This window comes from Stylophora pistillata, chromosome 13 (genome assembly GCF_964205215.1).
Source record: "Stylophora pistillata chromosome 13, jaStyPist1.2, whole genome shotgun sequence".
NCBI lineage: Eukaryota > Metazoa > Cnidaria > Anthozoa > Scleractinia > Pocilloporidae > Stylophora > Stylophora pistillata.
The window spans coordinates 8,422,707-8,437,500 of record NC_142531.1 but is presented as its reverse complement, the minus strand read 5'-3'; the positions used below and the strand labels follow the sequence as shown (position 1 = coordinate 8,437,500).

At 40.1% G+C, this 14,794-nt stretch overlaps 2 protein-coding genes across 3 annotated transcripts in view; one reads left to right on the top strand and one right to left on the bottom strand.

Annotated features, from left to right (window-relative positions):
• LOC111342768 (uncharacterized) overlaps positions 1-3,086 on the top strand; it is a 16,163-nt gene extending 13,077 nt beyond the window's left edge. Inside the window, exons 10-13 of the mRNA XM_088743363.1 lie at positions 587-973; positions 1,186-1,314; positions 2,171-2,281; positions 2,956-3,086. Of these exons, the coding sequence (XP_088599489.1) occupies positions 587-973; positions 1,186-1,314; positions 2,171-2,281; positions 2,956-3,047 (719 nt within the window). The 3' untranslated portion in view covers positions 3,048-3,086. The remainder of the gene's footprint in view (positions 1-586; positions 974-1,185; positions 1,315-2,170; positions 2,282-2,955) is intronic.
• LOC111342772 (uncharacterized) lies at positions 3,087-14,176 on the bottom strand. 2 transcript variants are annotated; one of them, XM_022949887.2, is made up of 15 exons: positions 13,597-14,176; positions 13,043-13,163; positions 12,485-12,639; positions 11,473-11,591; positions 9,547-9,638; positions 9,027-9,137; positions 8,543-8,635; positions 8,363-8,404; positions 7,394-7,507; positions 6,825-6,896; positions 5,915-6,037; positions 5,421-5,531; positions 4,963-5,079; positions 4,341-4,448; positions 3,087-3,444 (listed from the first exon to the last, which is right to left on the bottom strand). In XM_022949887.2, exons 1-15 carry the CDS (start codon positions 13,837-13,839, stop codon positions 3,239-3,241), a joined length of 1,827 nt encoding a protein of 608 aa, XP_022805622.2. In that variant the 5' UTR covers positions 13,840-14,176; the 3' UTR covers positions 3,087-3,238. The 2 variants fall into 2 exon arrangements, with proteins under 2 accessions (XP_022805622.2, XP_022805625.2); XM_022949890.2 differs by lacking the exon at positions 13,597-14,176 and adding an exon at positions 13,385-13,489.
• Positions 14,177-14,794: the final 618 nt, after the last annotated feature.

Here is a 14,794-nt window from a genome sequence, read left to right as displayed (position 1 = left end):
TGATCAGAATAATGCTTACAATGTATTCGGTTGATCCACCCGTGATTTGGCTGTTGGTTAACCTCGACTTTACCAGTACCACATGCAATTTACCTTTGTTCGCACTGACAAAAGCCACGTCAGAATCAGTGAATAAAAACATAATAAGGGCTTTCTAGGTGTGCTGTCAAAACGTAAATTGTCAAAGGGTATTCAACGCAGACTTTTTCCATCAGTGTGACAATTTGTCCCTCTCCACCCTGACTTAAGTATGCACATTCTCCTAAGGTGATGACTAGGAGAATTTGTCTAACAATCAAGAGCCTTCTTAATAGTTGTTGATCATTTCCTTTATTCTCCTGAGCCTAATGTTTGATTCAGGGGTGATATTGAGAAATAAGATGCAAGTCACTCTGAGTGGTTGAAGGGTTCTAATTGCAACTCTATTCTCGTGAATATTGCTTTATGAGAAATATGAATCAGAATGCGTGCTGGCGAGCATCCAAAGTACGACTTAGAGGTAAAGCAGAAGCCTTCCATTTATGTTGGTGGTTGTGTAATGATCGAACAGAGAAAATCTTAACTTGCGCATCTTTTCTTGACCCAGGGTCTCACGTTACTCAGTCCTTGAAGCCTCCTCAGCTACCTGCAACACCCAAACCTCTCGTGGCCGGAACTAAAATGCATCCCGCCTATCTTCCTGCCACGATACCAGATGCGAAAACACTTGGAAAAGGCTCTACCGTGACATTATCCTCTAATGCCACTGAATCAAAACCGGCTGTTGCGGCGTCAGTTGTGACATCCAACAAAAGCACCAACGTAACTCTGAGTATTGGCCACGTTAATGCTCCTAACGTGACCAGTGGTCGGCAAGTCACGCTAGCTCGGAGTTTCACAAACGTGACCGTTGGAAGGGCAGACCAATTGAAAGGAGTTCTCGATAAACTCGTCGCCTTACTAGATGAACACTCCAGACATGGGTCGGTAACTAGTAAGTATTGTGTTGTTGATAATGGAAATGTCTGTGTGTAATCCAGTCGTGGAAAAGACCCTTTAAAACTGAACTTCACCAGGCTTGTGGGTCTTAAAATAACTTGGTTTCATAAATTCCCCTTTACAGTTCTGTCGTACTGTTTTCTTTCATCGCGCTCCAACGAAACTGTTGGCGTGTCAAAGAACCTAAATAACTTTTTCTTGTCCAAGATTGCAAGAATGTGAATCCCTTATGCACTTTGTGGTCAGCCATGGGAAAATGTAAATACAAGGCCAGGTTGATGAAAAAGCACTGTTGTGCAACTTGCAAGAAAGTTATGGATATCCCACAACCCAAAGGTATCATGAAATTTCATTGTCGTCTAACTGCTTTTCTTCGTTTGATTTATCTATTAAACTTGGATCAATATTCGCAACCCATTCCGACTCTTCGTCGTCAGAAAAATTATTTGAATTGTCCACCATTTTTTTTTTGTAACTTCAATCCAATTCGTCGCTTGCGCGATGCGAGAAAACCTGTCTAACTGGTTCTCTGGAGTACAAATACCGCGAGATATTTGTACTCGTTTTGAGCGTTATTTGTACTCTACGAAGCACAGTTGGATTGTAAGGTCTATAACTATTCTCGTGATTGGCAAATCAAACTCCCGCTTGGTTATTTCATCGTATGATCAAAGACCGAATTGGACCCTACTCGGTTCTATTACCATTATTAATTGTTATTTGATGTAACCAACCCAGGGTTTGTGCAGGCCACATTAACCAAATTTTTAGTTTGAAATACGAATTAATCTTTCTCATCCATAACAGCCTTTATCCCAGTTTTGCCTCATTAACATTCTTCAAGTTAGTTCTGTTTTCCCTGTATACATGTTGTGGTTTTTCGTCAAGCCGACGATAGTTTTTGGTTTAAAGAAAGGGAAGGGAAATATCCTGGCATAACCCGTTTATTGTTCTTACTCATTTCAAAAAGCCATCACTCATTTCAGGTAGTTTATTATTTATTTGTTTGATCATCTGTTACTTTGTAAATCATTGTTGGGTGCTATTTTAAAAAAGTGGAAGAGATATCAGTTCCGTAAGATGTTTACAATAACGTTAAGCAAACTGTCTTTGTATGGGGCCTTATGTCCTGTTGCAGCCTAAGTTGAGAGGGAAGGTTGCTATATCCTTATTTTCCCGTTTGTGACTTTAGAATGTAAAGATAACAGCATCAAATGTCCCTTCTGGGCCTTGGCTGGCGAGTGCACAAGAGACCAAATATGGATGCAAGTCAACTGTAAGAAAAGCTGTAATCATTGTGGTGGTGAGTGTTAAGGCTTGAAGTAATAACACCACCCAATCGCGATTTCCTTGTTTCCACATTATTAGCGCTGCATGACGCGCGGTTTTCCTCCCGTTGGAAGATTTGACATGCGTCGGGGAGAGGCTGGATCGCCAGGAATCTGGCACCAATAATCATCAATCCCAGACCCCTTTTAGACCTCTTACCGGCTCGCGTTACTCAACGTCACATATTTTCCCGCGGGAAAAGAAACCCTCGCAGGGAAGCGCCAATGATAATAGCCGCTTGCAAGTTAAAGCTTGATTGGATAAAAAATACTTACTTTTTCGTCTGGATAAGGTGTTCAGCATTTTGTCAGGTTTCTCAGGATTGTCGCTACTCATCCATACCCCTCAGACACCACGGAGAGACATGCATGATTCCAGAAAGCTAAAGAAACGCGTTACGAGGAAGTCGCCTGAAGATTATAGTGTTCAGTTTACTTGAAGGTGCCATAAAATATAAAATTCAATGTTTCAACGATTTCGGCTTCACTTTTCATCATTGTACAATGACGAAATTTCCTGCGATGTAGAAACGAAAGATTTGAAAGCCTTCAGCTTGCTTCGTCGGGGATTTCATTCGCTCATGTTGGCTGCTTGATTTAAGAAGACATGGGCCGTTGAGTGTTTGCTTTTACTTATTCTTTACCACAGTTTGCCAAGACAAAGGATTGAAATGTGCGGAGTTAGCGTTATTGAGGAAGTGCGCAGAAGGTGACAAAGGTGTCCACTATAACGAGAGTTAACATAATTTAAATTTCAAATAAAAGAAGAATACATAGAAATTTCGAGTTTGGTGTAGTTTAATGTGGTTCATTGGTGAAGCTAATAATTTCATTCAGCCAACATAGCTGATAACTGTTTCACATGAAATATTTTCTTGTCAATATACGATAGGTATTGACCTTTTAGTTTTGTCCCTCCTTTCTGTGTTTGTTCAATTTAAAAAACTTTCCGGGCAAACCACAGAACAGGTGGCTTGAGCCTCTTGCTCACATATTCTCTTGACTTTGTCAAATTTCTTCCCTGAGGGACATTGCACGTGACTCGTGACGCCATGTGAACATGCAATGTATGCTTGGCACGTGGTGGGGGCCTGGTAGTTACCGTTTTCTTTTCCACCGCAAAACGAGGCTTCTGAAACTTAAAGATGCTTGGAATGAAAAAGACGCGAAGAAGCACATCGGGTTGGTAGAGTACATGGCCCAAAGTGGACCCCCGAAGGGTCCATTAACACATTTCCATTGTTTCTAAGCTTCTTCAACATTTCACAGTACAACTACTTGTACTGCATCGACTTCCTGACGCTATTCGTCGTAGTTATGTTAAACTACATGTAAATGCATGCAGTGTATAATAATAATAATAATAAAATAAATGAATAAATGATTTAACAATGGACATCCACTGGGTGGCTATTCTTGTCCACTGTTCCAGATCGAATTGGAATTTAGAATGTTGGTTTTTGCGGAGGGAGGAAAACCGGAGGACCCGGAGAAAAACCCTCGGAGCAAGGACGAGAACCAACAACAAACTCAACCCACATGAGACGCCAGGTCCGGGAATCGAACCCGGGCCACAGTGGTGGGAGGCGAGTGCTCTCACCACTGCGCCATCCCTGCTCCCTGCGCCTTTTGTAGTCAAGTTTCTCTTGACTGCTGAGAGCGTCCATTGATCATACTAGGTACTTATGGTTCCTCTTTTGAGGATCATTCCCAAAAACGCTCTATCTATTCCCAAGAATGGTCATATAATAGTAGAGATACAATTTACTACTCGCTGGATTTTTTAGATTCTAAGGAAAAATTACGTTTCTCCTTTCGACTCTCAAATTGCACTCAGTGTTTTATCTTATATACTTTTAAATGGCGGAAACAAATAAATGATCTCTTGCGCGCACTTCAGCTAGCGACAAGTAGAAACACTTCCACTTCTCTAACGAAAAGTTAAGGAGTAATTTTGCGTAACGTGCTTAATAAAATGGGCGTAGATATATGTTCACAGCATTACTTCATTCGGGTGTTATATCCCTGACTTACAAGGAATGTTACAACTTCGTGGACAATGATCCACCATCCAGGTCCAGTTCGATTTTTTACATTCCTCCATCGCAAACCAGGCGGGACACTCCTCGTGTTTGTCATAAACTGAACAGAGAAAATTGAGTAAATTGAGTCTAGAAGCATAACTTAAAAGAGTCAAAATCTTGTGACGTATCCTCAACTCTGTTTGAATCCGATAGCCGGGTAAATAGTGATTGACAGAAGGTAATCCTCTTGTGCGTTAGAATTTTAGTTCGTGTGGAAATATGAAAAAAAAACCAAAATAAACAAAACTACCAAAAGGCTTATTCCTTATTCAATTAAAACCCAAAGCTGGATCCTATCTCGAATCAATTGAACTAAAGTAATCATAACGGCGGATGAGTGAAAACTAAAACATCAAAAATAAGCTAGAAGAACAAGTAAACGCCTAGAAGCGCGGGAAACACCGGCGACTTGGTCACGATTGCCGTTCTTTTAAATTTGATTGATTTAAAATATGGTGCTAGTCTACACTATCAATGACAAATCACAATTTAAATGGCAAAAAAAGAAACAATTAACAGGTTTTTTTCGAATTTCATTTGAAAATTGCTCCGTTTCTGCAACAAGGTCTTACCTCTACACAACCCACAGCTCTTCCGGCAGTTTGTGTTCATCCAAGATATTCTGCCCCCAGACTTGCACTGTTTTAGTAAAGCCCAAGATGGGCACTTTGCGTCTGTATCTTCACAATCTTAAAGCACAGAAAACAGAGATTCTTTGTTTCAAGCCATCTACTGAGTCAAAAGCATTATTATTGAAAAATCCTAGCTCTAGACGGCAAATGAATATCGATACGTATACAGGTAGCGGTCTTTTAAATTTAAGTGTAATAACATCGCTGTTACTGCGATTTTCAGTTATATGAGTTGCAACGGAAGTTTGGCAACCACGCTTTAACGTTAAAATCATATCGTTATCATGGATAACTGGCTCCGTTCCCATTGACCAAAACCCCGTCACCAAACTTTTACCACATCTCACGGCTCCATTGATAATCGTAGTATTGCTTTAATGACCAGTTGTGTGTCTCACCTCCGCATTGATTGCAACTCTTTCTGCAGTTTTGCAGCATCCATGATCGATTGAATTCACATTCTCCAAGAAGCGCCCAAAGAGGGCAACTTGGAGAGACATCCGTGCAGTCTGCAAAGAGATGGGGAATTATTGTCTGAAGTCTATTTTAAAAGCTTAATACTAAATTACTGTTCGAAGTAGCCCGTTAATCGGTTTCAAACGTTTATCGTTTCGTTCGCCCAGTTGTATTGTTGCCTGAGTCTTGAGAGGCTATATTCGCCCTATTTTTCATTAAAGATGATGTTGATTTTAATAATAATGACAATAATAATAAAAATAATAATGATTAATGATGGTAACGATAATAGTAATGATAATGGTGGCGATACTAATGAATGATAATAATTACATTGATATTAATGATAGTAATAATGATACTTATAATAATAATGAAATAAAAATAAAAACTATTATCCACCTTAAGGAGGGACATTGAGACTCAGTGTTGGTACCTTTTGGTGCCTTATGATGTGTACAACTGACGCAACAATTCTGTGACATCCACTGCGGGTTTTTTTCACACTCGCCTCTTCCTGCCCAAACTTCGCATTGAGAATTTAGATCGGTATTGCACTCTGAAAAGACGAACATTTGCGGATAAAACCGAAGAGCACGTTTAAGAAACGTTAATTTATGCAAATAAAGAAGCGAATTAATAGCAAGGTGACGAATGAATAGTAGAAAAGTCAATAGATAATGAATAAATAAACGTTAACTGAACAAATGGAACTGTGAAGGTGCAGTATGATCGTCCGGGTGAGTGTAGTCCTGGGAAGGACTGTTGTAGGTGGTGGTGACTGACGTTTCGACAACCTGTGCGGAAGTCATCATCAGAGTCAAGCCGTCTCGTTTTTCGCTTTTTTCTTATAGGAGGGGAGGCAGTCTTTCTCGAAAAGTGTTGGTAAGGTTGAGATTACAAAACGTTATCTTAGGTTCTACACGACAACTCACAGAGTATAGCTCCCAACTCCTCATTCCAAAGTCGTCGAAGGAGACTTGAGCTCTACGAATCTCAGTGCCACTTACATTATATATATAACAATTTTGTCATATTTTTTAATAAGGAACGTCTATTTCAATCATTATTAGTTAGCTGTTAACTCCTAGCTAAATTATATAGTCGCATAGTTTTACCCCAGATGAAAGTGTAGGTGTCAGAGTATTTACTGTGAACAGGACAGATGGTGACGCTCAGAAAGGTTCCTTCTATATTGACTGAAAACAGTTTCTCTGCTATGTTATGGTCGTATATTGAGGGCCAACACTTTCTTTGCCTTAATTTTTAAAAATATGTTGTAATGTTCAATTGCTTGTCACAAAAAAAAAAATATCTGAGGTTATGAGCATGGGAACGACACTTACTCGGTTTCGACGCAGTTGATGCCGGGGCTGTTGTCACTGTGGGGGGTGTTGTAGGGACTTTGCTGCCTTCATCTAAAAGTTGAATGTACGACTTTCCAAACATAATATTTGGCAGTTTCTAGTGTGGAAGGCTCTTAATGGGGAAGGAAGCTTGGGCACTTGTTTCTTCGGGTAGTTATGTTTGTAGTCAAGGCAAGCTTTTGCTTTAGTTTCCTTCTTTCCTGATATTGATTGGAATCTCAAGTGATGCATTGTACTTTAGGAAGGTTCAAGTGGGCCTGATTCTTCCTGAGAGAGAGTTCTTTGCTCTCCGAAAAATTGGGCCCATCCTTCCTGAGAGAGAGTTGTTTGCTCTCCAAAAAATTGATCGGCACTTCAAAGGAAATGTGTGAATGTGTAACGGAGTGTTTTAGAGGGGAACGGGTAAGACACCTAAAAGATTTGCATATCGGTTAGGGAGATAAGTAATACACCTGGTGGCCTTGTGTAGGACGTTATAAACATTATGGTCAGTCGTTGAACCTTTAGCCCACTCAGCTATCATTAACAGAGAAACCAAAAAAGCTTACCACAGTATCCACATGTAGCCGCGCAATCAACTTTCATGTAGTGTAATTTGCAGCTGTGTCCGTTCCTCACTCGCCATTCACAAGTGTCTTTCCCAGCGGCGTCATAGCATCGATCTAAAACAGTTTGAAGGATAGTGTATCAAATCTTAGTGTACTCGTGCTCATGGGGCTTTGTGAAATATTTGTTAGCATTGAAGTATGATCACGTTTTCCGTGGCCGGCAGTGTATTTAGCCTCGAGAGAAATCGCATGCATCGAACTACGCATTCTCGATTCGAGCCATGAGTGATTTAATGCTTTACTAATAGACTCTTAGTTCCTAAGCTAACGTAATTATAAGATAGCCTCGAGCCTTTTTCTAGTATTATCTTCGTATTTTTTTTTTCTTTTTTTGTATCAATTCTTAGTCAATTAACTCATTCTTATAGTCAAAAACAGCTTCTCACTCCGAGTAATCGAGGCGAATGATAAGCACATGGCTTGCGAGTTCATGTGACTTGTCAAAAACCTTAGAGGGGGTCAAGCATAATGGCCATTGACCCCTGACCCAAACCCAGTCCCCCTTTGATTGTCAAATAAACCCGGGTCAAAGAGAGAAGGCATAAAAATTCTGTTTGCGAGCAAATAATCTTTTTATTTTCTGTAGATAGATGTCTTTTTTCTACCGACAAACTATCGTGTTGAGTTAAATAGCAAAGTAATACATCTTGTTCCTCTAATCAAGATACGTTTTCACTTTGGTTTGCCTTCCACCAAGACACAAGCGTAAGAGCCTACCCAGTAACGTGACATTCATATCACAACAGCCTTATAGTTCATTGTGGAGCAAACAAACAGGCAAAGGTAACTATAGAGTGCTTTAACGAAAGACACGATATAGCGTCCATGTCGTCCATGTTGGTTTGTACTATTGCCTATACCTTAGCAACAACCAGCCTGCAAACTTTTATGAATAATACCGGTACCTACTTTCACAGTTTTCACCGTAGAAGCCAGGAGGACATACCTTCTCTAAACAGAAAAAAAAAAAGAAAATCAAAGTTATTTGCTTTGACCTTGAGATAAGCGATAAAATAGAAACCGTTATAATTAAAGCTCGTAATGCTACGACAACAGGTGACGATCATGTAGTTTCTTCATGTTATTCACCTGAACAGTCAGTCCCCTTCCAGCCTGAAGAACATGAGCAAACACAGTTTTGAAGGATCACTGTTCCACCATGTTGGCATTTCAATGGGCACTCTTTAACAAAAAAGAACATGTTTGAGAGGAACGGTTTAGAATCCAACTAAAGTATTATTAAAAGCTACTTAGGATAGGTTTAAGTAACGCTATGAACAAACAAGAACGTCAAAGAATTAAGCTATTTCTTCCTTTTTTCGCTGCTTTCAGAAGCCAACTGTGCCCATCTCATAATTGTGAGATTTATTACTTTTAAGACACTGTTTCTAAAAACCATTGCGTTTTCAATCCTAAATACAGATTACAAAGTAGAAGGTTAGAAAAGTAGGGATGAGTAGAACGCAGATCACTGAGCAGACACTAAAGGAAAATATTCTCCGCCTTCTGTTGTCCTCGCTTGACTTCTTGCTCCTGGCTTTCCACTTACCAACACCTATTAAAGCCAACTTACCGCACAAGTTGCACATCTTTGGGCATTTCTTAGCCATTAATTCACGACTGGAAGAACACATTGCTTGTGTAAGCCTTTTACCACATTCGCTGTCAAAGTTATCGCAGTCCCCTGCGAGAAAAAAAACAGCACAGCGAAGAAATGTTTTAAATGTAAGTGAACGCTTGATTCTTAAAATTTTAACATTGGGCTGGTTCAAGGTGTTACGTTCATGGTTTCCGAGGAAATATATATATTTTTAAATTAAAAGTCTTCGAACACTTATGGTACTGAACTGAGAAACAAAGATAAGTTTCGTAGGTGCTCGTGTGGTTCACTTTATGTTTCGAAAAACGATGAAATTAATCTGTATACAACTATTACCACGAAATAATTGTGGTACTGCAGGGCAGAACATGTTAGTATCGCTTAGCTATTTAAATAGAAATTTTGTACAAAATCTCTTGATACAATCCCATAAACATGGAAACGCTCTCATTCCTCTCGTTCAATAGCAGTGACGTTCGAAGTCTTTACTTACGACACAGTTTTTTGTAGCAAAAGCCTTTGCCAGATGCACATTTGCTGCATGGGGCACCAACCTTGTACGGGTACTGTCCTATTACGTTACCTCTAAAAGCAAGCATAGGCTTCGTTAGATATGTTGCCAGGCCGGTGATGTTCATGAATATTGTCGTTCATGATTAGCACTGATCTTTCAATTTACATCTTGGAAACAATTGTGAGATCATTGCAGAATTGGTCAAATTGTCTGTGTTTGTTGCAAGGTAAAAGGTAAAGTCTGTTTACGAGCCAAGTGTCCCATTAGGACAGTGCTTAACTCCGGTTTCTGCAGCATGAAGCGACTAAGAGTATTTCTACTCCCCCCTGGATGGAATGCCAGTCCATCGCAGGGCTACCCCCAGCATTAAATTGCAGTTACCCATTTATACAGCTGGGTGAAGAGAGGTACTGTGAGAGTAAAGTGTCTCACAGAACACAACACAATGTCCCGGCCGGGGCACGAACCCGGACCACTCGATCCGGAGTCGAGCGCACTAACCATGAGGCCACCGCGCCTCCACGTGTTTGTTGCAAACATAGCCTATTTTAAAGATCGAAACGGTCTTTGATAAGGTTTCTGAGTCAGGTCACACTCCTCTGCAAGTTTTTTTCAACGATGTTAAATGAACTTATTAACGCCTACAATTTTCGCATTTTGACTATTGCCGGTACAATTTTGGACACTTTAATGGATGATGTTTTCAAAGTTCTAAGAATGACAGTTAAAACGAATAAATTCTATAGATAATAGTCCATTTTACAGTTGTGTGCTTGGTTGTCAAGCCTTTGAATGGGAGTGAGGCTAGGGTTGACCTTGTTATGATACAAACCTTGCTGCCTTTCAAATGTAAATCACTTTGTTATCATGCTAAGTAGATACAGGTCTCTATCACAACAAGGTCACCTTCAGCCTCACTCTGAATGAAAGGCTTGGCAACTAAGCACACAACTGTAAAATGGCCTATTGTGACGTCAACTTCTGTTCCGGTCTGATCGTCTCTCGATTCACTTTGTTAATGTTAACTGCTGAGACGAAAGGCTCAACTGCTGTGGGCTCAGTTGAAATTCAAAAACGATCTCTGGCAAAAATAATTAAAAACTACGAGCTTTCGACTGCCCGAACTGAAGTCTTCGACGGGTAAAATGAATGAAAAGCAAGCGATGAGAGAATTTAAATAAAGACATGAACTGCGAAATAATGAGAATGTAAATGACTATGAATATTTGTTAAAAAGAATGTTGTATTGTCCAGGTAACGGGCAAGAATTGTTATATCTGCGTTATGTTTCATTCTGGTATGCCACGCTTCTAATGTCTTTCTGGTTCTAAAAGTGCCTTGGTCAATAATTGGGGCGTTTTCAAAATCAATGGCGTGATTGTTGGACCAGGCGTGATTAGCAATTCTAGAACCTTTGGCCACAGTTTTAGTTTTTCTCAAATGTTATTTTTTCGGGTATTAAAAGCTCAGGTATTAAAAGCTCGGGTATTAAAAGCTCAGGTATTAAAAGCTCGGGTATTAAAAGCTCAGGTATTAAAAGCTCAGGTATTAAAAGCTCATGTTGTGGGCTCAGTTGTTCGAAGGCTGATTAGCGCTAATTCAGGGTTAAAAAATTAATCCGGGTTTCTTTATGTCTTTGTTCAAAAGCCTTTCTAGGAAAAATTTCTCTATTCTTTGAAAGGTATCCAATCGTTAAAGAACTATACTGCAGTTCGTTTAAGAGCTTTCAGATCTTAAATCAGATTTTTTCACACTAGTCCAAGGTTATCTTAACTCAGCTTTGAACAACCCGGCCCTGAGCGTTTCCAGATTTCATATAAAGCTGAATAGAGCATTTTCCAGCTAGTTTGATAGGTTACTATGCAGTACTAATATGTAAGGTGGATTAGAATTTGCATGACCTACGTTGGGCCATAGTCGCAAGTGACAATTGTCTCTCCAGGGATCCAGGGATGCGGTTGGCCAAATTCCTTGTCACACCATTTCACTCCACATCCCAGATATCTTGTTGTGGCCCACGCAAGCTTATGAAATACGAGAGAAAAAAAACACCCTTTGACTCTTAAACAGATTAAGGCTTAAAGTGTAGTTAGGATGTTCCTTCAGTTATCTTGCTTGATATGTCGTATAGATATCAGCCTTTATTCTGATACAGTGAGTTTATTTTAGCTGGGGTCAATCGAATTAATTAAAGATTTCTTTGTGGAGTAGTAGTTGAGGAGATCATAAGAGCGAGAGACAAAAAGCAGCACCGAGTCCATTGTTTCCATGAAAACGATATTGTTGCTGCTCCAAGGAGTATAAATATCATTTTTGAATGAAAAACCATGACATCCAAAAAGTTTTATAGTATTTTTCAATTGAGTGTAGTTCAGTAGTCCAGGACTGTTTGTTTTGTTTTACCTCGCCCCGTGATTGGTCCAGAAACTCGCGCGCTTCTTTCAACCCCTCAGGTGTAAAAGTAAAACTAATCGCTTTCCCACGCTTAAGGCAATTTGCGCGTTTTGCCTCGGAGTACTCATTGGCTGCTCTTAACCATTTCTTTTCGTCTAATTGGGTGTTGTGATTACTTTATCAAAAAAGTTCTCCCAATTAGACCAGACATATTTGTTATCATAGGGGAAAAAGGAGGCGGCGTGGCCGAGTGGTTAGCCTGCTGGACTTGTAATCCGGTTTCCCGGGTTCCAGTCCTCCACCCTGCCACTCACTGGATTTGTTCTCGGTTGCCCCTGGTTCAACTCCTCGGCTGGGCTCTGTAAATAGCCCACTTGTCTGCCTCCTGCCAGTGGGGATTTTTAAGCACTTAGTTTACATTGTGGCTGAAGAGCCCCTTAGGGGGAGCTTCAATTTACATTTTTATTTATTTATTTGTTTTTTAAGACTGGTCGCTGGAACTAAATGATGATGTGGTGAATACCTGCGTGTAATGCCCACATGGCTTTTTGGAACACTGAGCAGCTGTCAGTGGACTCGCAAACTTGCTGTACTTGAAGAACTCGTGCTCCTTGTACCAGCGTATTACACGATCCTCTGGATTTTGTAATTTTCCCCACTCTCGTGCCAGATTTTGACCTGAATTTAAACCGCGAGTTAGCATTTACCCATAACCTAATTACACGTACACTAGGAATAATTTAAAGCTGTAAAGTTTATTTGATAATCTACTTGACGTTTTATTTATGGGTTTGTTTCAGAAATTTCACCTACCTGCTAAACATTGTAAAGCCAAGAATATCAGTTTTCTTATGATTAATCCGGTGAAACAAAATTCTCTTACCACACTGGGAATCGTCTATTTTACAGTTAAGTGCTTAGTAGCTAAGCCCTGGAATAGGAGTGAGTCTCAAGTTGTTCTGTTTTTAAATTTATTTACACTGTTATCTTGCCGATGAATTTCTCGGCTCTGTTATGTTAAGATAACTTTTAGCAAGGCCAAACTGTAGAATGGACACTGGAAGAAGTTATTAAAACGTACCTACTTGTCCTTTGAAGGGAACAGTGTTGGGATACTCATCACCGAATTCGAGAAATCCATGATCCCACACACATTGATTGGACCACATCTGGGCCAACTTAGCCAAATCCTCGTCCCAAAACTACAAGCAAAAAATAAAGAGGGTCCTTAGGTATTTTTCCGCTGGCATACATCTAATGACTTTTTCTCAACGAGAAAATAATATTTTAGGATGGTGACCAGGTGAGGAAATTGTATCCTATGTGGTGGGAGTAAGGTGCACTTTACCCAATCACATACGTACATCAGGCAATTGCACAACAGCATACTTTTTGACGCCACACACGCCTTAAGGAACATTACCTAGAATCGCATATGCAAGGGCCCGGATTACATGTAGGAAAGCTTGGGAGGTATCTATCCAGAACAAAGTAACCTCGAAATCGCGCGTCTATAGATTCTAGAGGTGACCTCATAAACAGGTGTTACATTTTTAACACTACTTTGTTGACGAACTTGTTGACGCCCCTACAGCCTTAAGCATCAATTACCTGAACAAAAAAAAAAAAACTTACCAAGTACTCCATATCTGCTGCTGGGGGATCAACCATTCCGCGAAACTTGTTGTGTTCGTCCAAAAATTTTTCTTTTTGTGTCGCAGTAAGCTCGCTTTTAGCGAAATCGTGACGCGATGGTTTGATTCTACCAGCTGCTGAAACCAAAGCTCCTCCACTGAGCATCAGTAGTGCTAGGGTCACATGTGGCATTAAGTGAAGCTTGAAGATATCACGTGCGTTATTCTTTTTGAGGTGAAACATCGAACCAGGGGTCGTTTGTTTTCTTGAACTGGTTAATGTTTTTGTTGTTTCTCCTAGGTCTAATTTGTATAAAATTTCGTTTTTCCTTTCCAGCTCAACTGAGTTATTTTTGTTGTTTATCCTTCAACGTGCCAAAGAATATTTTAAAACAAAACAGACTTACGGTCTTTAGAGTACTCTCCTTTCTCTAATATTTAAACACATGACATTTTATACAGCCACGAAGCGTTGCTTCCCCCCCCCCTTGGTAAGCTCCCCGTTTCTCGCGTCCTGCGTTCTTGGTTAGTAGTGTAAGCTGCACTTACTGACAGAATTGTTCGTTTTCTATATCTCATGTCTATATGCTCTCGATGTTTTGTCAATCGTTTATTGAAACGGCCACTGGTACGTAGTATATTCCTTTGTTCGGTACCTGTTAAAAGGTCTTACTGATTGAGGACACTGCCATGTTTCTAGTCCTCTTACTTTTCAAATTACCTGTAACGACCTCTTTCATAATTACAGGCATGATCATTGTTTTTTTTGTGATCATGCAAATAATCCTTACCTTCCATATGAAAATTATATTGTTTTTGGACGTTTTGACGAAACTAGGGAAGCTGATTTACTGACACATACCCAAAGGTTCGTATTGGGAACAGGTTCGTATAAGGAAAAATTGCGCCAAAGGTCTTGGATACCATCTGAGGCCACAGGTAAAGGGCAGGACTCAAGATAGCTGGTACGTGTAACTCGAGCCAGGTACGCATCAATCGCTGTCTCTGGATTGCGCGATGGCCATAAGCTAACTACGAATTATTATTTTTAGCCAATGGCATTGACTAACTTCGAAGCCATCCGCTCTATTGAATTTTACAAACGATGGAAACGACGAGGACACCAATAGCTCCGCTGATCTGGCGCTCTTCACATGAGATTTTTTGTGGACAACACTCAACACTCCTTGATTCGCTTA